The sequence below is a fragment of the Carya illinoinensis genome, chromosome 8, assembly GCF_018687715.1.
Source record: "Carya illinoinensis cultivar Pawnee chromosome 8, C.illinoinensisPawnee_v1, whole genome shotgun sequence".
NCBI lineage: Eukaryota > Viridiplantae > Streptophyta > Magnoliopsida > Fagales > Juglandaceae > Carya > Carya illinoinensis.
The window spans coordinates 19,132,615-19,156,955 of record NC_056759.1 but is presented as its reverse complement, the minus strand read 5'-3'; the positions used below and the strand labels follow the sequence as shown (position 1 = coordinate 19,156,955).

Below are 24,341 nucleotides of genomic sequence, written 5' to 3'. Positions count from 1 at the left end.
AAAGCATGGTGATCCTATGAGATAAGACTAAGTTTCAGATCAAGTTCATGTTATGTTATGTTATGTTCACGTAAATGTTATGTTCATGTTCACGTTAAGTTTCAAGTTCATGTTCATATCATGTTATGTTATGTTCATGTTCATGTTATGTTTCAAGTTCACGTTCATGTCATGTTATGTTCAAGTTCACGTTCATGTCATGTTATCTTCACGTACATGTTATGTTCAAGTTCACGTTCATGTTATGTTATGTTCATGTTTACATTATGTCTCAAGTTCACGTTTATGTCATGTTATGCTCAAGTTTATGTTAAATTCAAGTTCATGTTTATGTTATGTATGTTCATGTTCATGATATGATTCAAGTCCATGTTATGTTTCAAGTTCACGTTCATGTTATGTTGCTAGCCCATGTTATATTATAAGTTCAAGTTCATGTCATGTCAAGTCAAGTTCAGTTCATGTTATGTCTATTTTGCCATGCTATATGTCAAGTTATGATATGCTTACTCATGATTTTATTTATGCATTCATGCTTTTACTGACATGCATGCATCATTAACCTATGTGTGAGTTTTTTGTTAACTTGCTAAGATTTGTAATCAAATTTCACCGTGGTAGTTCCAACTACCATTCCCCCCGAACGGTAGGCGATGTGTCAGGATCAGAGTAGGGAGCAGACATTGGTAGACTGAAGGAGGTTGACTAGATCCACAGACACGACGCAGACCTTACAGCTTCTATAGTTAGTTTTTCTTTTTGGATAGTATTCTAGCCTCGTTAGTTGAGTTACGCGAGTTACTCGATGAACTGGTTCAGTAGTGTATTTTGGTACTGTAAATATGGAGTCTAGTCTCCCATGTTTTGAGATTACAGTCTTCTGAGACCCGTAGTGTAATCGTGGATTTTTATTTTGTTAAGTATGCATGGATTATGCTTTAATTATTTGGGATGTTATAAGTTTGGTGCATAGTATTAAAAAAAAAAAAATTATCCACTATGAATATTGCATAATGCTAGATGTATGTTAGAAACATTGCATCCTATATGTCATAAACGGTGGCAGGTAACCTTGAGTTGCATGTCTCAACGCTTCAGATGTCCGTCCGATCCGAAATGAAAATCTGGGGGCGTCACATGTGGAGAAATGAGAAAGTGAGGAAAATATTTATAAGCTTCAAGGGGGGAGGGGGAATTTGACCTTGGATGAAGATGAGGCTTTGGTTTGGTGGCGGTGGGAGGTGGAGTGATGAGTGAAGTTTTCAGCTTCATGTCATGATTGGTCAGCTAAATAGTGTCGTATATTGTCATGATTTCCTCATGGTTTGGTTGTAAGAGTGAGTTTTTAGATGCAGGAAGCTACATTGGTGTAGAAAATAAAACCAAAAAAAATCAAAAGAGGAAAACACAAAGGAGGCCAACGGTTTTGAATAAAAATTGTCCTAATTGTGACTCCTTTCTTATCTATTCTCCTTGGTTGGAATTGGGTGCATTATTAGTGGATTTTTCAGGTGGTTGAGGGACTGGGTGGTGGCGTGTGGAGTGCAAGAGCAGAAAATTCAATTGAAACCCAAGGTCACTCTGTATGGTTTCAACTAGGCTAGTAATGGAATTGGTTGGGTTTCTTGGAGCCAATTCGTCCAATACTAGACTTGAACTAGGATGGTTAAGGTTGGGTGTAAATGATGGAATTTCTATTGAGAAAATGGTGCAAGAGGGATGGGCTAGGGGCTAAATTGGTTCAATGCACCAAGTGATGCATTAAGGTGCCAATTTGTGATAACTTGGGCATTGACGTGGCCTTTTGTCTATTGACATGTGTTAGATCAAGATTAATCTTCTAATTCAATCTAAGAATGGTGCAAAACAACAATAAAATTAATAAGGTCTAGATAAAAAAATGTGAGAAATAATTAAAAAAGAAATTAAGTTCAAAACATGGTTTAGAGATGACTAATCAAGTTTAAGTTAATTAATGTCCTTAACACAAGTTAGAAGCTTAACCATGGTTTGATGGGAACCTTAGGGGGCATGTGGCATTTCTTGGGCTACAAGGAAAACAATGGTATGGTGTATTTGGGCTTAAATTAGAAGAACGATATAAAAGACAGGGCACTGGTCTTCAATGGTTGGCCTTTGATTGGGCCAAAAGTACTAGCCTTGGATGTGGGCTTTGGAGTGGGTTATTATATGGACCTTATGTCTAGATTTGCAGTGCCTATCCATTGACTCAAAGGCCTACTAGGTTGGCTCCAAGACAACCAAACCAAATTGATCCAACTAGTTTACATTGGAAGGCTAGTTGAGTGCCTAACCAAATGGTTTGTGTTTGGTTGTATTTATGCACTTAGTTGAACCACCACCACACGCCAACTCCCTCCTCCTCCAATCCCTAGGAGCCCCTCCAGTCATCATGGTGAACCTTGACTCAAAGCCAACCCAAGTAGAGCCAAAACCGATTGGCTTTTGTGTAACACATGACTCGACCAACTATGATGATCACACCCAACCCATGGCATGCATTCTATTAAGGCCTCCCCACACACGCAACCAGAGGCATGCATTCTATTGAGGCTAGGATGAGATTTCAACTATTCAACCTCTATGGATGCATGTCTACTCCAACTCATCTAGTGAAAATAGTAATTATAACCAAAGGGATAATTAGAACTCAAGCATCTGGTCGTAGAAGTTCATCCGAACAATTACACATGGCATTAAGGCCTTAATCTTCACTAATCCATCTATTAAGCATGCATGATGTTTCTAGTTTTATTCACCTAGAGATGTTTCAAAACTTAATATAATCATGCATTTCATTCTTATCCCAATCACACTGCTTTTCTAAATGCACATTATTCAAGCTTGAGTAAAATAAGCAAAACTTCCATAAGTTAAGCACAAACTAATCAAAATCGATACATGCTAGATGATCAACACAAGATAGAATCCTAGCCAAATATGGCATGCATCCAACTTCGAAATTAATCCTTCAAAATTCATTCTAGAAAATTTATGAATCATATAAAATCCAATCAAGTCATTCCCCAAAGTATTTTATTTCATCAAAACATCAAATCTGACCTGGTTTGACATTAGCATGCTAAACGTTAATTAAAAAAAAAAAAAAAAAAAAAAAACCTCATTCCCATGGATTAAATTAAAGCCTAAACATTTCATTCTAACACTTAAAAAATATAGGGAAAGATTACTTATGGAAATCATGGCCCTTAAAACTCCCAAAACAACTTCACTCAAAAACTCTCAAGAACCTCACTTGGTTTCACTCTATTTCTCACTAAGGGGGAGAAATGCTCTCAAGACTCAAGAAAAAGGCTTGGAGGAGAGGTCTAGATAAATGAGAAAGTGAGAGAGGTATTTATAGGCTTCACAAGGAAGGGAGGGGAACATTGGCCTTGGATGAAGACGAGACTTTTGATTGGTGAAGGTGGGAGGTGGAGTAATGAGGGAAGTTTTTAGCTTTGTGTGATGCTTTGTCAGCTAAATAGTGCCCTAAATTTTAATGATTTCTTCATGCTTAGGTGTAAGAGTGAGTCTGTAGATGAAGGGTGCTACATTGTTGTAGAAAATAAAACCAAAAAGTCAAAAGAGAAAAAGAACAAAGGAGGCCAACGATTTTGAATAAAAACTGTCCACATTGTGATTCCTTTCTTGTCTCTTATCCTTGTTTAGACTTGGGGGCGTTATTACCACCATTGAGTGGCCTTTTAGGTGGTTAAGGGACCTGGGTGATGGCCTGGAGAGTGGTTCAACTAAGAGCAGAAAATACTATTGAGACCCAAGGCCACTCGGTTTGGTTTCAACTAGGCTTGTAACAGAATTGGTTGGGTTTATTGACTTGGTTTCCTGGAGCCAATTCATCCAATGCTAGACCTGAGCAAGGAGGATTAAGGTCATGTATAAATTATGGAATTTCCCTTGAAAAAATGGTGGAAGAGGCGTGAGCTAGGGGCTAAATTGGTACAATGCACCGTGTGATGCATTAAGGTGCCAATTGGTGGTGACTTGGGCATTGATGTGGTTTTCCTTCTATTAACATGTGTTGGATTAAGATTAATCTTCTAATTCAATCTAAGAATGATGCGAAATAACAATAAAAACAATAAGGTCCAGATCGAAAAGTTGACTAATGCCCTTCACTAGAAGGTTAAGTATGGTTAGATGGGAACCTTAGGGGGTGTGTGGCACTTCTTGTGCTTGAGAGAAACCAATGGTATGGTGTATGTGGGCTTTAATTAGAAGACTGAAATAAAAGACAAGGCACTGGGCTTCAAGGTTGCTTGGGCCAAAAGTGCATGCCTTAGATGTATGTGGGCTTTGGAGTGGGTTAATATATGGACCTTATGTCCAGATTTTTCTGGCCTACCCCTAGACTCAAAGTCCTACTAGGTTGACTCCAAAACAACCAATCCAAATTGATCCAATTGGTTCCCATTGGAAGCCTAATTGAGTGCCTAACTGGTTTGTGCATTGAACCACCCCCACAAGCCACCTCCCTCCTCCTCCAATCCCTAAGAGCCCCACCAGTCATCATGGTGAACCTTGACTCAAAGCTGTCCTAAGTAGAGCCAAAACTGATTTACTTTTGTGCAAGACATGACTCAACACACTATGCCGATCACACTCAACCTGTGGCATGGATTCTATTAAGGCCTATACACTCACCCAACCCGTGGCATGCATTCTGTTAAGACCTAGATGTGATTTCAACTATTCAACATCTATGGATGCATGTCTACTCAAATTTATCAAGTGACAATAGTAATTATAACTTTAGGGATAATTAGAACTGAGCCATCAGGTCATACAAGTTCATCCAAACACTTACACATGGCATTAAGACCTTAATTTTGACTAATCCATCCATTAAGCATGCATGATGTTTCTAGTTTATTCACCTACAAATGTTTTAAAACTTAATATAATCATGCATTTTCATTCTTATCCCAATCACAAGGCCATTCTCAATGCAGATTTTCAAGCTTAGGTAAAATAAGCAAAACTTCCATAAGTTAAGCATAAACTAATAAAAACCGATACATGCTAGATGATCAACACAAGATAGAATCCTAGCCAATTATGGCATGCATCCAACTTCAAAATTAAGCCTTAAAAATTCATTCTAAGACATTTATGAATCATATAAAATCAAATCAAATCAGGCCATGGTTAAAGAGTTGACCCAAAGTAATTTATTTCATGACAACATCAGATCTGACCCGGTTTGACATTAACATGCTAAACCTTAACTAATTCAATCAAAACCTCATTCCCATGCCATAAATTAAAGCCTAACATGTCATTCTAGCACTTAACAAAAGACAATGCAAGATTACTAATAGCAATCATGGGCATTAAAGCTCCCAAAACAACTTCACTCAAGAACTCTCAAGAAACTCACTCAGTTTTGCTCTATTGCTCACTAAGGTGGAAAAATGCTCTCAAGACTCAAGAGAAGGCTTGGAAAAGAGGTGTGAAGAAATGAGTAAGTGAGGAAGCTATTTATAGGCTTCAAGTTGGGAGGAGGACATTGGCCTTGGATGAAGATGACACTTCTGGATTGGTGGGGATGGGAGGTGGAGTGATGAGTGAAATTTTCAGCTTTGTGTCATGTTTGGTCAGCTGAGTTGTACCCTATATTTTCATGATTTCTTCATGGTGAGGTGTAAGAGTTAGCTTATAGGTGCAGGGGGTTGCATTGATGTAGAGAATAAAACCAAAAAAATCAAAAGAGAAAAACACAGAGGCCAACTGTTTTGAATAAAAATTGTCTTGATTTTGACTGCCTTCTTGATTCTTCTTGATGAGTGTGCGAAAGTGCACTCTATATGCCCTATTATTGGACTAAAATGCTAAAATGTGAATAGAAATCATAGGAATTAATGTGTATTCTTAAATTGAATTTCTATTTATGTTGGGATACTCCTAAGCAGTTTTTTGATGTCTAATTTCAGAGTTTATAAAAGAGCAAGTCAAGCCCAGTTAAATTCAAAGGAGGACATTCATGGGGTTTGAGAGCAATTTGGAAGAAAAGAAAAAGAAAAAAATCAGAAAATGAAACCACAAGAAGTCCAAGTCCAAAATTCGCTAGGAGATAGTCTGGACATACTTTAGTCTTTTGACTGTATCTTTTTACTCACATATCGGATTCATGTATTTGATTTTCAATTGCTAAGACTCTTTTGTTTTATCATTCTCAATTCATCATTGATGTTTTCTTCTCCGAATAATCATAGAATTTATTGTGTTTATGGATTCAGTCATGCTTTTTCTATTGAATGGATTAGTTCTTTGATTATGTTTGGATCAATTATTTATCTATATTGATTTAGTTTTTTGCTGTAATATCGCTTCCTGAGTATATTGTCGTCATTAGATTTTATCAATAGGGGTAGTAATTCACGTTTTTTAAAAGTGGTGAATGTTTTTTCAAAGGGTTACATTTTATTTAAGTCTGGTTTATAAATCTATACCTTCCGATTGGGAATTGCGGGAATTGAGTTCCTAATTGAGTTATCCAATGAATTAAAAATAATTAAAATACCAGATTTGTGCAAGGGATTCCCGACGCTCTACTGTTTGTCAAATTTGAGTACTTTTTCTATTAATCACTTTGCATCACTTGAATTTACATTTAAAATTAATCTTTGTTCTCTATTACTTATTTAATATTTTTCTTTAGTTTCTTTGTTCCTCTTGCTATTCTTTTAATTTGTCTCCCTGTGGAATCGACACCCCAAAGCTATGCTACAACTACCGCGTTATTCTTTGGGAGTAATCAAATTTTGGCGCTGTTGCCGGGGAGACAGTAGAAGAATTGTGAGAGAGTTTTTCTTTTCAACAGTTTGTAAAGGCGGTAACTTCGTTCCCTCTTTTAGCTTGCTGCATTTTTTTTTCTATTTCTTTTTGTAGTTTTTTTTTAGTGTTGCATTTTTCTCTACCTTGCATGCACAGGTATAGAGACGCCTTTGGTCGGTTTGCTTGTAGACCTGTGTTAGAGTCTGAGTTTAACTTTTCTGATCATTTGTTTGAAAATTCTTCTAATTCTGAGAAAATGAGTGAACATGAAGATCAACCCACTAGGACCCTTCAGGATTACCTCCACCCTGCACTCACAGCCACACCATCATGCATCATGTTTCCAGCTAATATTCGCCAATTGGATTTTAAAACAGGGATGATACAGTTACTCCCTACTTTTCATGGCTTGGAAAATGAAAATCCATATGTGCACATTAGGGAGTTTGAGGAAGTAGTTGCGACTTTTCATAGTCAAAATGCAACTGATGACATTGTGAGACTTAAGTTCTTTCCTTTCTCCTTGAAGGATAGAGCTAAGAGTTGGCTATACGCTTTGAGACCACGATCTATTGAGTCATGGAATGAGATGACTCAAGGTCTTCTTTAATAAATACTTTCCCCAACATAAGACCAATGCTTTAAAAAGGCAAATCTCCACCTTTGTACAAAAGGACAGTGAGACTTTGTATCAGTCTTGGGAGAGATTTAAGGAGCTATTGAGTATGTGTCCTCACCATGGGTATGAGAATTGGTGCTTAGTGAGCTATTTTTATGAGGGACTTACACCTAGAGAGCGTCAATTTGTGGAGATGATGTGTAATGGTGAGTTCTTACAGAAAGATCCTGATGAGGCCATAGAATACCTCAATGAGCTTGCCGAAAAAGCTCACACTTGGACTGGACTTAGTGCTACTGATAGCACAAATAGGTCACGACCTGCAGGAAACCTAAATGGTGGTGGAATTTACCATCTCAGGGAAGAAGATAACCTAAAAGCTAAGGTTGAGATGCTCACTAGGGAGCTAGAGGTGTTGAAGAATAAAGAGTTAAAGCCAACACATGTGGCTAATCATGCAGAGTCTCTTGGACGATGTTTTGTGTGTGGTGGGGTAGATCACCTTGCCCAAGAGTGTCCCACATTTGCTAAGATGAGAGGGATGTATGAGGAACATTGTAATGCCTTAGGTATGTACATGAAGCCTGTTGCACCTTTCTCTGATACCTACAATCTTGGGTGGCGTAATCACCCTAATTTTAGCTGGAAGTCTGAAAACCAGCCGCTTGCACAACCCCCTAGATCATATCCTGCACCATATCATGCACCTTCATCTTCTAGGAGTCCTTTAGAAGACACTTTGCATGCTTTTATTGAGGCACAGAGTAAAACTAATCAAAAGTTTGAATATTTGATTATGCAGGTTGTTGAAGAAAACAAAGAGATAAAGAGTCATATATCCAAGATAATGAGCTCCTTGAGTGTGAATGAGCGTGGCAAGTTTCCTTCTCAAGCTCAATCCGCACCCCAAGGTCAGCATATGGCACAAAAAAATTTAAAAGAAGTCAATGCCATTATGACAAGAAGTTGTAAGTCCTTACAAATCCCAACAACTGATAAGCAAGAGGATGTTGAAGAGGAACAAAGCAATGATAGCACTGAGTTCCCCAAGGATGCCTAGGTAATCAAGAGTCCAGTTAAGGTACCGTTTCCTCAAGCTTTAAAATCTGGTATGCGAACTTTGGATCCTAGTAATGAAATCTTGGAGAACCTCAGGCAGGTAAAGATTAACCTTCCTCTTTTGCATGTTATTAAACAAGTTCCCACTTATGCAAAAGTTCTTAAAGATTTGTGTACAGTTAAGAGGAAGCACCATGTTAAGAAGACAGCATTTCTGACAGAGCAAGTTAGTGCTCTAATTGAGCAGCGAATTCCTCCTAAGTACAAGGATCCTGGTTGTCCAACCATTGCATGTAATATTGGGAATCATGAGTTTGGGCAAGCCTTGCAAGATCTAGGAGCTAGTGTTAATTTGATGCCTTATTCCATTTATTTGCAACTTGGTTTGGGTGAAATTAAGCCTAGTTCTGTCGTGTTTCAGTTGGCTGATCGTTCAGTTAAGAAACCGAGAGGGATAGTTTAGGATGTTTTGATCCAAATTGACAAGTTTTATTATCCTGTTGATTTCTTAATTTTGGGCACTCAATCAGTTGTTGAGTCTAACTCTAAAGTTCCTCTCATATTAGGTAGATCTTTCCTTGCTACGGCTAATGCACTTATAAATTGCAGGAATGGGTTGATGAAGTTATCTTTTGGAAACATGACCATGGAGGTCAACATTTTCCATATTGAGAAGCAGCCAACAAATGACAAGTGCCACCAAACGTATATGATTGATGCACTCATTGACAAGGGAGTTCACACAACTCATGATTTTGATCCCCTTGAATATTCCCTTGTGAATTCTAAGTTTAATACATCTGTTAGTGATTCATCTGTTGTTATTGATATTTGTGTTGTTTTTGATGAAACTTAGGATTATGGCACACAGGTTTGGCAACAAAAATTTGAGGAGTTGCCTAAGAAATGTGGAAAATAGATTCCTATAAGTATGAAAGCATCAAGAGTTAAATTGAAATCTTTGCCTAAGTCTAAAGTCTATAAGGTTAAAATGAAAATGTTTCATGATAAAAATATTCTTAGGAAGAGGTTTAAACCTAATGACCAAATATGCTTATATGATTTTGGATCTCACAAGCACAAAGGAAAACTTTGGTTTAGGTTGACTGACCCATTTCTAGTGAAAAATGTTTTTGTAAATGGGGTGGTAGAAATATAGGATCCTAAGGATGGTCGGATCTTTAAAGTAAATGGTCAACGCCTTAAAATATTAATTGATAGGCAAGTTCCGGAAGTGGAAGACATTCCACTTGTGGATCCAATCTATCAACCTTGACCACACCACCAAGGTATGTGTTTCTTTATTTATTTTGTTTTGCTTTGTTTTGTTTTTGCTTTTTCTTATTTTCTTTCTTTTCCTTTTTGTTTTCTGTTGTTTTCTTTGTTTTTGATTACAGGATAGTTTCATTTCATCATTTCAAATTACCATCTTTGGTGTTTAGTGAGCTACCCACGTCACTCATCAGGTGTATTCTACCATTTTCAGTTACTCCCCATTCAATTTTGATTCTTAAACATTGAGGACAATGTTTCATTTAAGTTGGGGGGTGGTGGTGCAAATTCAGTATTTAAAATGATTGTTGGAACTCTGTGGCATATTTTCATGTGTCAAATTTTTTTTTTAATTTGCATCACACGTGCATCATTTTCACATGTGTACTCATTCTCATTCATAGCCATCTTCGTGAATTCACCAAACCCACCAAATCATTTTTTGCTGAAACATTCACAGAATCCTTAATGCACTTATCCAAGTTTTGTGGTAAGATGGTGGTTTGACACATGTAGTTAGAGAACTCTTTTGCTTAAGTATTCATGTGAGTTTGGAGAGGATTGAGAGCATACAAATGCAGTAAATTGTGATAAGTGTTCATTGATCTGTTGAATTGGGCACTTCTTTTGAGAATATCATTACATGGTTTGCGGTACAATGGTGTATATACTTGGGATATGATGAAGGTCAATTTAGGATTAACGTTTGAGCCTTTCAAGCTATCCTTTCCATCATAGACCCCTAGTAGCCAACTTTGAGCCAATAAACACTTGTAGCTTTTTCTTTTCATATGCCCATATCATCCATGCCTCTCCACATTGGAGTATAACCTATACACAGATTTTCTTACCCTTTTTACTTCCAAGTGTATACTAGGTGTGGAATTTATATTTTCTTTCTTTAATTTTATCATTTTCAATTAAGAAGAAGAAGAAGATGACAGAAAAAAGAGAAGAGTACAAGTTGCAAAGTGTTCAATTGAGTGAGCTCCAAAAAAAAAAAAAAAAGAAGTTGGTAGAGATGGAAAGAATACAAAAGTGGCATGTGTTTGTCCATCAAATTTTTGAAAAAAAAAAAAAAAAGAGGAAGAAGAAGGAAAAGCATTATTATTTGATAATCTGAAAAGTTAGAGAGTATATCAAGTGAGAAGTGTGGTCTATTAAGATATTTAATAAAATTCCCTTTGTATGTACTTGGAAGTTTTTGAATCCCTTTCATCTTTTTTTTTTTTTTTTTGTATATAACCCCAAAACCAAGCCACATTACAACCTTTTTTGTTGACCATTCAGATCCTAAGTAAGCTGTTGGAAAGATTGATGGAAGTCTCATTTGTTAGTGTTCCTATCATAAGATCAATGTTTGCTTGTTGCTTGTACATAATTGCCTAATTTTCCATGAGAGTGTGTATACACCCATTGTCAACTCCATAGAGAGAGCCTTTACACGAAACACTATTATACCCGTGAGTTATGGAGTTGAACCTTTTGCTTAAGATGTTCTTGATGTTGCATGTGTCAAGGTTAGTGGTACGATGGTTATGGCTTGGAGAACACACACACTCTGTGGATTGCTATAGGTGGATTGATCTTGATGGGTTATTGGATTCCTTAGATTGTTTTGATATGTGAATCTGAAAAGTGTGACTTGATGGCCTTTATGTGTGATTTTCTTTGGTCTCTTTCGTTGTTTTGACATAAAAATTGCTAGGGACTAGCAAAGAGTAAGTTGGGGGGTGTGATGAGTGTGCAAAAGTGCACTCTATATGCAATACCCTAGTCTTACTATGTGAGTTTTTACGTCATTTTATTTTATTCCTTAAGTTAAATATGTTCATGTAAAGATTTTTATTATTTTATTTAGATGGGTGTGTTTTTACTTTTATGTGGGTTGTTAAAATAAATTAAGTACATGATTTCAAGGCCTTGTAGTATTTTCTTCTTAAATCCTAAAATTTTATGATTTATGAAAGAGCACAAATGATTCCCACCATTGGATTGGTAATTGGAATAGTTATCTTCCTAAATCTAATCCTAACCCTCAATTTCCTTAAGCTTTTAATGACCAAAATTTAACTAAGCCTTCTTCTCTTATGAACCATTGGTCTACACATAATAAATGAAGGATTTTATTTTCAAACCCATCGGTCTACACCTAATAGATAAAGGATTTTCTCTTCAAACCCATCGGTCTACACCTAATAGATCAAGGATTTTATCTTCAAACTCATCGGTCTACACCTAATAGATGAAGGATTTTATCTTCAAACCCATCGGTCTACACCTAATAGATGAAGGATTTTATCTTCAAACCCATCGGTCTACACCTAATAGATGAAGGATTTTCTCTTCAAATCCATCGATCTACACCTAACAAATGAACCCCTTCAAACCCATCGGTCTACACCTAACAAATGAAGAACAAGTCTTCTTCATCTCTCTTTCCATGCTAGCCAACGCCACTTCCCTCTTTTCTTCTCCTCTTCAAGAAATCAAACTCCTCTCATTTTTTTCAAGCTTTGGACCTTCACTTCACCTCTTGAAAGAATCTAGGAGCTTAAGGTAAATTGTTTAATGTGATTTAATGTGATTTTAGAAGCTAACTAAATTGTTTAGTTTATGTTTTGATGTTATGTTTTATATATATACATATATGCTCTGTTTTAAGGGATTAAGTATTTATATGGGAATGTTTTGATGTTATGTTTTGTATATCTACATATATGCTCTGTTTTAAGGGATTAATTATATATATAAGGCTGTTTTCATGTTCTATTTTGTGTATATATATAATTATGTTCTGTTTTAAGTGATTAAATGCATATATGGAGTTGTTTTGATGTTATGTTAACTAAATTAACTATTTTCTTATGTTACTCTTGTAAGGATTTGTCGAGAGAGTAGTTAATTGAGGTAACATTAAGGATAGAAAACAATGTTAGATTTTTAATATTTTAGCCATCGTTAAAAGGGGATCTAAAGGATTGTTGGATGAGTTTTAACACACTTGTTATTTATTGGATTAGGATTTTCTGAAGTTAAAGGGATTGCAGTGGATTGAGGTAAGTAGCTATGACCATGCGCCCACATCAAGTTCTCTTGTGGAAGAATATTTCTCTATCTCTTTCCAAACGTTCCTCTAATTAAAGAATAAATGAGTTTATATTATGTACAAGCCTTTCTTGGTAGCCCCTGTTAAGTATCCTATTGATTATAATTGATTGTATGTATATATGGTAATGCATGCATGTAGTCCCTAAGTCATGAAATTTTTATATATGCTTCTTGAAATAACTAAGATTTTATTTATATGTAAGCATGACATAAAATGCTATTTTCCAAAATAAAAGCATATTCATCGGACTAAGGAAGATATTGAAAATGTTGATTTCAAAGAAAGAAAAGGAATGAATTAATGTATGAAAATATGTAATGGCCACATGAAAGGAAATGATATCAAAGAAATGGGCAGATTGCAATGCCAGGTAAGTAGTATTGGTAGTGCACCCAGTGCTGCTCCCTGACAGAAAGGGGTTCCTAACCTGTGGCCACGGGTGGAATCCAGGTCCAATAGGACCGCTAACCCCAACACACGGGGCGTAATAGTGTGTTGGCCACAAGAAAGTGAAAGATTAAATGAAGTGTATGCATGATGATATGATATATAAGTATGTATGAAAATAAGAAATAAAGATTTTGCATGAAAGTATGAAGTGAGTATATGCATGATAGTAAGAAGTAAGTATATGTATGGAAGTATTGTCAGAATTAGTATTGGTTTATGGATGCATGTTTTCAAAAGAAAGTACTATATGCTTATTAAGTTTACAGAATGGTGTACTGCTTACTGAGTATTAGACTCACTTTGTGTTTATGTTTTAAACGTCCAGGTACAGATGAATCTACTGAGGAGCTGAGTATTTCTGAGGAGGGAGGGGCCGATGTTTAGTAATCCCTTGGTAGTTTGGTTTCTTTTTATGAAAATATATGTTTCTTATGTTTTAATACTGGACCCCACACGAGGATGTTTTATTGAGTTAACTTCTAGACAAGATACCTTTGGGTATAAAATATATAGTGGGGTAATGGAAACCTCTCCTGTTTTAAGTTAGTTTCCTTTTGTAAAGACTGAAGGAACTGAGTCCCTTTTTGTTTAAAGTAGTTATGTTAAATAAATAGATGACGGACTCTGAGAGTCCTTTGTAAAGGAATGTAAAGGTATGTCTATTAGATGTTTTTTTCAGTTAGAAATTAGAATTTATGCGTGATGCGTTCGAATCGTCTCACATTATCTTTTAAAAAAATTAATAAAATAATAATAATAATACTAATAACAATATGAGAATTCATATATAAATAAATTTACTGTTATAATAGGAAAAAGAAAAGGTACGGGATCACGGTCTCCCTCTTGATAGGATGGGGTTGTGACAAATCTTGGTATCAGAGCAAAAGGTTAAGAAGTCCTGTAGACTTTAGGAGTAAACTAGGCTAAGGCCCTCTCTCTAAAGCATGCCAAGCTCCATAGCAGGTTCAAATGGTATTTCTTATTGCATGATATGAATTTTGTAAAGAGATTTCAAGTTATGTATGCTACTTTGTATGAGTTTTTGCTAATGCTATTGTTATCCATGTTCTAGTATGGCAACGCAACACAATAACTATAAACGTCGAGGGCAGCCCAGTGTCCATAATCCTGAAGATCAACAAGAATCTCCTAGAGATTCAGAAAACCTTATGGATGCGGCAACTCGCCTTATAGAGGCTTTCACTAGTGGGCAAACCGCCATGCAAGTACAATTCCCACATCTGACTGCTTTTGATCGATTCTGCAAATAGCATCCTCCGTTGTTTGATGGCAAGGGTACGGAATTAGATGCAGATAATTGGTTAGAGCGCTTGGAGAAAATTTTCAGTGTAATCAGCTGTACCGAGGAACAAAAGGTAGAATTTGCAGCATATAACTTGGCTGATGTGGCCAATGGGTGGTGGAAGGCCACTCGCGGATTTATTCAGCAGGAATTGGGTGAAGCTACCCCTATATCATGGAATAAATTTAAAGAGGCATTTAATGACCGGTTCTTTCCTGTATCCATTCGAGAGGCCAAGGCCCGAGAGTTTGCTAACTTGAAACAAGGGACAATGACAGTGAGACAGTATGCATCAAAATTTGTGGAGTTGTCGAGATTTGCCCCACACTTGGTCCACACCGAGGCACTGAAGGCCGAGAAGTTTGAGTGAGGCCTAAACCCCAGAATTATGGACTCCCTTCTTGCATTGAAAATTAGAAAGTTCACGGACTTGGCAGATAGAGCAATGATACTTAAGGAGAATTTATGAGTCCGGGCAGGGGAATTCAATCAAAGGAAGAGGCCATTTTATGCCATGGAGCAAAATAAGGGCAAGAGACCTATGTATAGCCCGATGCCCAAGCCAATCCAAGTGGTCAAACCTCCCCAACGTGGTACAACAGCGCCTCACCCCGCATGCCAAAATTGTGGCAAACGTCATGCCGGGAAGTGCCTTATGGGGACTAACATCTACTTTAAATGTGGTAAGATAGGTCATTTGGCACGGGAGTGTACAATGCTTGTGGCCCCTAATACTCAAGTGTAGAATCAAGGGCAGAAGAATCCAGCACCGGCTCGAGTTTTCGCATTAACATTTGATGATGCTGATACTTCTCCTAATGTGGTAACAGGTATTCTTCCCCTGTTTTCGCATTGTGCTTTAGTACTATTTGATTCTGGTGCTACGCATTCATTTATATCCCGTAAATATGCATGCCTGAGTGAGAGAGCACCTGAACCTCTTGAGCCAGTGATGTCTATTTCTTCACCTCTCGGGAAATCCATGATTTGTCAATTTGTGCTGAAGGGTTGTGCGATAAAGATACAAGATCGACATCTCCTTGCTGATTTGATATTATTTGATATGGAGGAGTTCGATGTGATTTTGGGCATGGATTGGTTGTCTCAATACCATGCTAGCTTGGAGTGCTTCAAGAAGGAAGTAATCTTTAGACCACCAGGTGAGTTAGAGTTCCGTTTCTGTGCTGCGACTAAGAGTATTATGCCGAAGGTGATCTCAGCATTAAAGGCCACCACTATGTTAAGGAAGGGTTGTGCAGGATTTCTTGCTAGTTTAGTAATGCCACAACCAAATGGGCCTAAGTTGCAAAATATAGGGGTGGTGAAGGATTTTCCTGATGTTTTTCCAGACGAACTACCTGGCTTACCTCCGGATAGGGAGATTGAGTTCTCTATAGATATCATTCCGGGAACGGCACCTATCTCTAAAACGCCATACCGGATGGCACCTGTAGAGCTCAAGGAGCTTAAGGATCAATTGCAAGAATTGTTGGAAAAAGGCTTTATTCGCCCTAGTGTATCACCGTGGGGTGCACCAGTTCTCTTTGTGAAAAAGAAGGATGGGTCGTTGCGACTTTGTATTGATTATAGAGAACTTAATAGGGTGACCGTTAAGAATCGGTATCCTCTACCACGGATTGATGATTTATTTGATCAACTTCAAGGATCCCAAGTATTTTGAAAGATTGATCTCCGATCAGGGTACCATCAGTTGAAGATTAAGGCGGAGGATATTCCAAAGACTACTTTTAGAACGAGATATGGACATTATGAATTTTTAGTGATATCCTTTGTATTGACTAACGCCCCAGCGGCTTTCATGGACTTGATGAATCGTGTCTTTAAGAAGTATATTGATCAGTTTGTAATAGTATTTATTGATGACATTCTTATTTATTCAAGAACCCCGGAAGAACATGTGAAGCATTTGGAGGTTGTTCTTCAAGTTTTGCGGGAGAAGAAATTATATGCTAAGTTGAATAAGTGTGAGTTTTGGTTACAAAAGATTTCTTTTCTTGGTCATATAATTTCAAAGGATGGTATTTCCGTAGATCCTACAAAGGTGGAGGCGATAGTGGAATGGCCTAGACCAAAAACTATTCAAGAAATTAGAAGCTTCCTTAGTCTTGCGGGGTATTATCGAAGATTTGTTGGAGGGTTTTCTCGCATCGCAGTTCCTTTAACGACCTTGACCCTAAAGGGTGAGGAATTCATATGGACGACAGAATGTGAGAAAAGCTTTCAGGAGCTCAAGGAGAAACTTGTGACGGCACCTGTTCTTACTATACCTTTGGGTACGGAAGGATTTGTGATATACAGCGATACCTCACACAAAGGGTTGGGGTGTGTTCTTATGCAGCATGGAAAAGTCGTAGCGTATGCTTTGCGTCAACTTAAGGATTATGAGCGCAACTACCCAACCCATGATTTAGAGTTGGCTGCTGTGGTATTTGCCTTAAAGATATGGCGACATTACCTTTATGGGGAACATTGTGAAATTTATACAGACCACAAGAGTCTAAAATATTTCTTCACTAAAAAGAGTTAAATATGAGGCAGCGTAGATGGTTAGAGTTATTGAAAGATTATGATTGTAATATCAACTACCATCCCGGCAAAGCTAATGTAGTTGCCGACGCTCTTAGTCGGAAGTCTTCTTCTGGCACTCTCAGGAGCATGTATACTCCCCAGAAATTTGTTCTTCTAGATATGGAGAAGCTGGGAGTGGAAATGGTGAAGGATGTACAAGCAAGGCTGAATAGCCTAATTCTGGGCCCGATAATATTGGACCAAATTAAAGCTGCTCAAAGTGAAGACCTTAACCTCCAGAAGATCAAAGCAGATATTTTAGAAGGAAAACAACCTGATTTTGTGATTTCTGGTGATGAATCATTGCGGTTTAAAGGAAGATTGTGTGTACTAGCTAAAAAGGAACTAAGGGATTTAATATTAAGGGAAGCACATCGGTCTCTATACACAGTGCATCTAGGTTGTACCAAAATGTATCGAGACTTGAGACAACACTACTGGTGGAGCAGCATGAAACGAGACGTGGCTAACTTTGTAGCTCAATGCCTGACATGCCAGCAAGTTAAGGCTAAGCATCAAAGACCCTCGGGAGTACTACAGCCACTACCAATACCAGTTTGGACATGGGATGAAATCAGCATGGATTTTGTAACTAGATTTCCTAAAGCCCAAGGAGGACAAGATTCTGTGTGGGTGATTCTCAATAGATTATCGAAATCAGCCCACTTCATACCAATTCAGATGACTTACTCGATGAGCAAGTTGGCAGAGATATATGTCAAGGAGATAGTTAGGTTGCACGGAGTTCCGTCCAAGATAGTATCGGATAGGGACTCACGGTTTACTTCAGCATTTTGGAGGAGTGTGCAAAGGAACTTGGGGACAGAATTGATTTATAGCACTGCTTTCCACCCTCAGACAGATGGGCAGTCGGAGAGAACAATTCAAATTCTTGAAGATATGTTACGGGCATGTGTCTTGGATTTCAAGGAAAGTTGGATAAAATACTTACCATTAGTTGAATTTGCCTACAATAATAGTCACCAAGAGAGTATCAATGTGGCACCATATGAAGTTTTGTATGGGCGCAAATGTAGATCGCCCCTTTATTGGGACGAGTTTGGTGAGAAAAAGATGCTAGGCCCTGACTTAGTTCAAAATATGCAAGAAAAAGTAGCTATCATTAGAAAGAGGCTTGCCCTAGCTCAAGAAGGGAGCTACACTTTGAGGTAGGAGACAAAGTATTCCTTCGGGTAGCTCCAATGAAAGGAGTTATGAGTTTCGGCAAGAAAGGAAAATTAACCCCAAGATACATAGGCCCATTTGAGATTCTTGAAAAGATAGGAGCAGTTGCATATCGACTCGCACTACCCCCAGAATTTTCAGTCATGCATAATGTTTTCCATGTTTCAATGCTTCGAAAATATGTACATGACCCTACACATGTGTTGGATTATGCACCTCTCCAAGTGCATAAAGATTTCTCATACGAGGAAGCACCGGTCCGAATCTTAGATCAGGAGGTTCGAGTACTTCGCAATAAAACCATTCCAATGGTCAAATACTTTGGAACCACCACACTGAGCAATAGGCAACATGGGAACATGAAGACGACGTGAGGATTAAATATCCCACTCTTTTTCTTTAAGGTAAGTTAAATCTCGAGGACGAGATTATTTTAAGGTGGGGAGAGTTGTAATACCCTAGTCTTACTATGTAAGTTTTTACGTCATTTTATTTTATTCCTTAAGTTAAATATGTTCATGTAAAGATTTTTATTATTTTATTTAGATGGGTGTGTTTTTACTTTTATGTGGGTTGTTAAAATAAATTAAGTACATGATTTTAAGGCCTTGTAGTATTTTCTCCTTAAATCCTAAAATTTTATGATTTATGAAAGAGCACAAATGATTCCCACCATTGGATTGGTAATTGGAATAGTTATCTTCCGAAATCTAATCCTAACCCTCCATTTCCTTAAGCTTTTAATGACCAAAATTTAACTAAGCCTTCTTCTCTTATGAACCATTGGTCTACACATAATAGATGAAGGATTTTATCTTCAAACCCATCGGTCTACACCTAATAAATGAAGGATTTTCTCTTCAAACTCATCGGTCTACACCTAATAGATGAAGGATTTTATCTTCAAACTCATCGGTCTACACCTAATAGATGAAGGATTACACCTAATAGATGAAGGATTTTATCTTCAAACCCATCGGTCTACACCTAATAGATGAAGGATTTTATCTTCAAACCCATCGGTCTACACCTAATAGATGAAGGATTTTCTCTTCAAACCCATCAGTCTATACCTAACAAATGAACCCCTTCAAACCCATCAGTCTACATCTAACAAATGAAGAACAAGTCTTCTTCATCTCTCTTTCCTTGCTAGCCAATGCCACTTCCCTCTTTTCTTCTCCTCTTCAAGAAATCAAACTCCTCTCATTTTCTTCAAGCTTTAGACCTTCACTTCACCTCTTGAAAGAATCTAGGAGCTTAAGGTAAATTGTTTAATGTGATTTAATGTGATTTTGAAAGCTAACTAAATTGTTTAGTTTATGTTTTGATGTTATGTTTTATATATATACATATATGCTCTGTTTTAAAGGATTAAGTATTTATATGGGGATGTTTTGTTGTTATGTTTTGTATATCTACATATATGCTCTGTTTTAAGGGATTAATTATATATATAAGACTGTTTTAATGTTCTGTTTTGTGTATATATATAATTATGTTTTGTTTTAAGTGATTAAATGCATATATGGAGTTGTTTTGATGTTATGTTAACTAAATTAACTATTTTCTTATGTTACTCTTGTAAGGATTTGTCGAGAGGGTAGTTAATTGAGGTAACATTAAGGGTAGAAAACGATGTTAGATTTTTAATATTTTAGCCATCGTTAAAAGGGGATCTAAAGGATTGTTGGATGAGTTTTAACACACTTGTTATTTATTGGATTAGGATTTTCTAAAATTAAAGGGATTGCAGCGGATTGAGGTAAGTAGCTATGACCATGCGCCCACATCAAGTTCTCTTGTGGAAGAATATTTCTCTATCTCTTTCCAAACGTTCCTCTAATTAAAGAATAAATGAGTTTATATTATATACAAGCCTTTCTTGGTATCCCCTGTTAAGTATCCTATTGATTATAATTGATTGTATGTATATATGGTAATGCATGCATGTAGTCCCTAAGTCATGAAATTTTTATATATGCTTCTTGAAATAACTAAGATTTTATTTATATGTAAGCATGACATAAAATGCTATTTTCCAAAATAAAAGCATATTCATCGGACTAAGGAAGATATTGAAAATGTTGATTTCAAAGAAAGAAAAGGAATGAATTAATGTATGAAAATATGTAATGGCCACATGAAAGGAAATGATATCAAAGAAATGGGCAGATTGCAATGCCGGGTAAGTAGTATTGGTAGTGCACCCAGTGCTGCTCCCTGACAGAAAGGGGTTCCTAACCTGTGGCCACGGGTGGAATCTAGGTCCAATAAGACCGCTAACCCCAACACACGGGGCGTAATAGTGTGTTGGCCACAAGAAAGTGAAAGATTAAATGAAGTGTATGCATGAAGATATGATATATAAGTATGTATGAAAATAAGAAATAAAGATTTTGCATGAAAGTATGAAGTGAGTATATGCATGATAGTAAGAAGTAAGTATATGTATGGAAGTATTGTCAGAATTAGTATTGGTTTATGGATGCATATTTTCAAAAGAAAGTACTATATACTTCTTAAGTTAACAGCATGGTGTACTACTTACTGAGTATTAGACTCACTTTGTGTTTATGTTTTAAACGTCCAGGTATAGATGAATCTACTGAGGAGCTGAGTATTTCTGAGGAGGGAGGGGCCGATGTTTAGTAGTCCCTTGGTAGTTTGGTTTTTTTTTTATGAAAATATATGTTTCTTATGTTTTAATACTGGACCCCACACGGGGATGTTTTATAGAGTTAACTTCTAGAAAAGATACCTTCAGGTATAAAGTATATAGTGGGGTAATGGAAACCTCTCTTGCTTTAAGTTAGTTTCCTTTTGTAAAGACTGAAGGTACTGAGTCCCTTTTTGTTTAAAGTAGTTATGTTAAATAAATGGATGACAGACTCTGAGAGTCCTTTGTGAAGGAATGTAAAGGTATGTCTATTAGATGTTTCTTTTAGTTAGAAATTAGAATTTATGCGTAATGGGTTCAAATCGTCTCGCATTATCTTTTAAAAAAAAATTTAATAAAATAATAATAATAATACTAATAACAATATGAGAATTCATATATAAATAAATTTACTGTTATAATAGGAAAAAGAATAGGTACGGGATCACGGTCTCTGACGCTGGACAGTATAGTGATTATCCTGCAAACTAGTTCCAACAGATGATTCACAGGAGAAAAATCACCCAAAACTAGAGAGAAAGGTCTCTAGGGTTTAACAGAATATTATAAAATCAAGCAATGATCAAAATCAGTCCACAAGCCGGACTGTTATAGCCAAAAATCATGTTTATCCGAATTTTGCCAAAAATTGAAAAATCTCAGAAATCACTCTAAATTGAAATTTGAAATAAAATAAGCAATTTGCAAAAAATCCAGCCCAAATCGGGTTTAAAATGACTTCCTAACTGACAAGCGAAATATTACCATAAATAGTAAAAAATAACTAAAACTAGTGATTCGGAGGGGAAAACAGCAGAATTTGAGGTCGAAAAGAAGGCACATGGAGCCATGCTCATGTGGACAACGTACGCGCCGAAAGGAGCTTTCCGAATTGGGGTCTTATGTGCGATTCTGACACCCGTAGCCAAAGTTATGGCCAAAAGACTGAAACGCACTCAAAACGGCCCCAATGAGGAACACATCACAATCAATTCCCGCCTTTGCGCTGATCTGCCAACTCATGGTATCTCAGGGCCATCAAGGTGCAATCTGACAGCTCAGCATCATCTGTCTTGGATCCCCCTACATCAGTCGCCCCGGGCTGGAAAGAACTCGTCCTCGAGTTCAGAGTAGTGTCATCAGAATCGACAAAACAAGGACTTAGGTGCTTCACATTAAAGACATCAGAAGTGTTCAAGTGACTGGGAAGGCACAACCTTCCGATCGTTAAGCTTATTGTTCTCGCCAACAGGAAAACGATCACGAGTTAATACAACCCAAACAAAATCACCAACATCAAAAAGTACCTGACAACGATGACTGTCAACCCGAGTCTTATACTTGGTATTGCTCTCATGAATGGTCTGTTTCACCTGCTCATGGATACCCCAAAGATGCTCTGCCATCTCATCTGCTTTAGGACTGAAACGTCCTATACGTGGAATAGGGGCTAAGTCCAGCACCCCGGATGGGTTCTGCCCCTAGACAATCTCAAATGGGCTTAAGCCTGTGGTTCTGTTTTTCGATCTGTTGTAGGCAAATTCTGCTTGAGGCAATGCCAAATCCCACTGCTTCGGCTTAGTTCCTGCCAAACATCTCGAAAGGTTGCCCAAACTCCGGTTCACCACCTCGGTCTGGCCATCCGTCTGGGGGTGGTAGGCGCTACTAAAACTCAACTGTGTTCCCAGTTTCCCCCACAGGCTCTTCCAGAAATGACTGATGAACTTGGTATCACGATCTGAAGTGATGGATCGAGGAACACCATGTAAACGCACAATCTACCTGAAATAAAGATGGGCAATCCGGACAGCATCCATAGTCTTCCTGCAAGCCACAAAATGGGCCATCTTGGAAAACCTGTCAACCACAACAAAGATAGAATCCGAGGCCCTTTGGGTGCGGGGTAAGCCCAATACAAAATCCATGTTGACATCGAACCAAGGAGCTTCAGGAACAGGTAAGGGAGTGTACAAGCCCGCATTGGTGAGAACTCCCTTAGACCGCTGGCACACATAACAACGGTCCACATAATGGGCCACATCACTAGTCAACTTGGGCCAATAAAAGTCAGAAGAGATGAGGGCCAAGGTCTTATCTCGGCCAAAGTGTCCCTCATTATGAAGCTCACTTATAATTTGCTGTCTCAATGAACAATCTGGAATGCACAACTGTAATCCATAAAACAGATACCCATTATGCAAAACAAAATCATGACGATGAGCATCAGTTACCTCCTGAAATATCCTTCCAAAGGAAGGGATCAGCTGCATACATATCTGTGAATGTCTCAAAGCCTGCAACTTTGGTACTCATGGTGGTGAGGAGTAAGGTACGACGGCTCAGGGCATCTGCGACGCGGTTCAGACTCCCTGCTTGGTGCCTCAGCGTAAAGGTGAATTCTTGCAAGTATGCCACCCACTTGGCATGACGTCTACTCAGCTTGTGTTGGCCATTGATGTACTTCAGGGCCTCATGATCGGTAAACAGAATAAACTCCTTCTGTACTAGGTAGTGACGCCAATGCTTCAGGGACTGAACTATGGCATAGAACTCTAGATCATAAGTGGAATAATTTTTCTTTGATCCCGATAGCTTCTCACTGAAAAAAGCAACCGGACAACCTGCCTGACTCAGAACACCACCAATGCCAACGCCAGATGCATCACAATTTACCTCGAACACTTTGTCAAAATCAGGGAGTTCCAAAACTGGTGCCTCGGTCATCTTCTGCTTGACCAGTTGAAAACTGGCCTCTGCCTCCTCAGACCACTGGAAATCACGCCCCTTGAGGCACTCTATGATAGGGGCAATCAGAGTACTGAAATTTCTAATGAACCGGCGGTAGAAAGATGCCAATCCATGGAAACTTCGGATGTCATGTAAGGTCCTTGGTCTGGGCCAGTCCAAGACTGCATCTATCTTTGACTGATCTGCATGAACACCATCAGTAGACACAACAAAACCAAGAAAAGTCACAGAAGTAGTGAAGAAAGAACACTTCTTCTGATTGACAAACAGGCACTCCGTTTTCAGCATCTCAAAAACAGCACGGAGGTGATCAAAGTGTGAAGCCCATGTCGGACTATAAATGAGGATATCATCGAAGTAAACTACAATGAATTTCCCCATAAAAGGCCGCAAGACCTGATGCATAAATCTCATGAACGTGCTGGGCGCATGGGATAGCCCAAAAGGCATGACCATCCACTCATACAACCCTTGTGGCGTCTTAAATGCCGTCTTCCACTCATCTCCAGGCCTTATTCTGATC

At 37.8% G+C, this 24,341-nt stretch overlaps 1 protein-coding gene and 1 non-coding gene across 2 annotated transcripts; one reads left to right on the top strand and one right to left on the bottom strand.

Annotated features, from left to right (window-relative positions):
* Positions 1-7,456: 7,456 nt before the first annotated feature.
* Positions 7,457-7,564, bottom strand: LOC122274836. The gene has a single exon (XR_006228378.1). It is a non-coding gene; the product is annotated as a small nucleolar RNA R71 (small nucleolar RNA).
* A 6,843-nt stretch (positions 7,565-14,407) lies between these two features.
* On the top strand, positions 14,408-15,007 carry LOC122274490. The gene is made up of 2 exons (XM_043083527.1): positions 14,408-14,560; positions 14,606-15,007. The coding sequence occupies exons 1-2, from the start codon at positions 14,408-14,410 to the stop codon at positions 15,005-15,007; spliced, it is 555 nt and encodes a 184-aa protein (XP_042939461.1).
* The last annotated feature ends 9,334 nt before the right edge of the window (positions 15,008-24,341 follow it).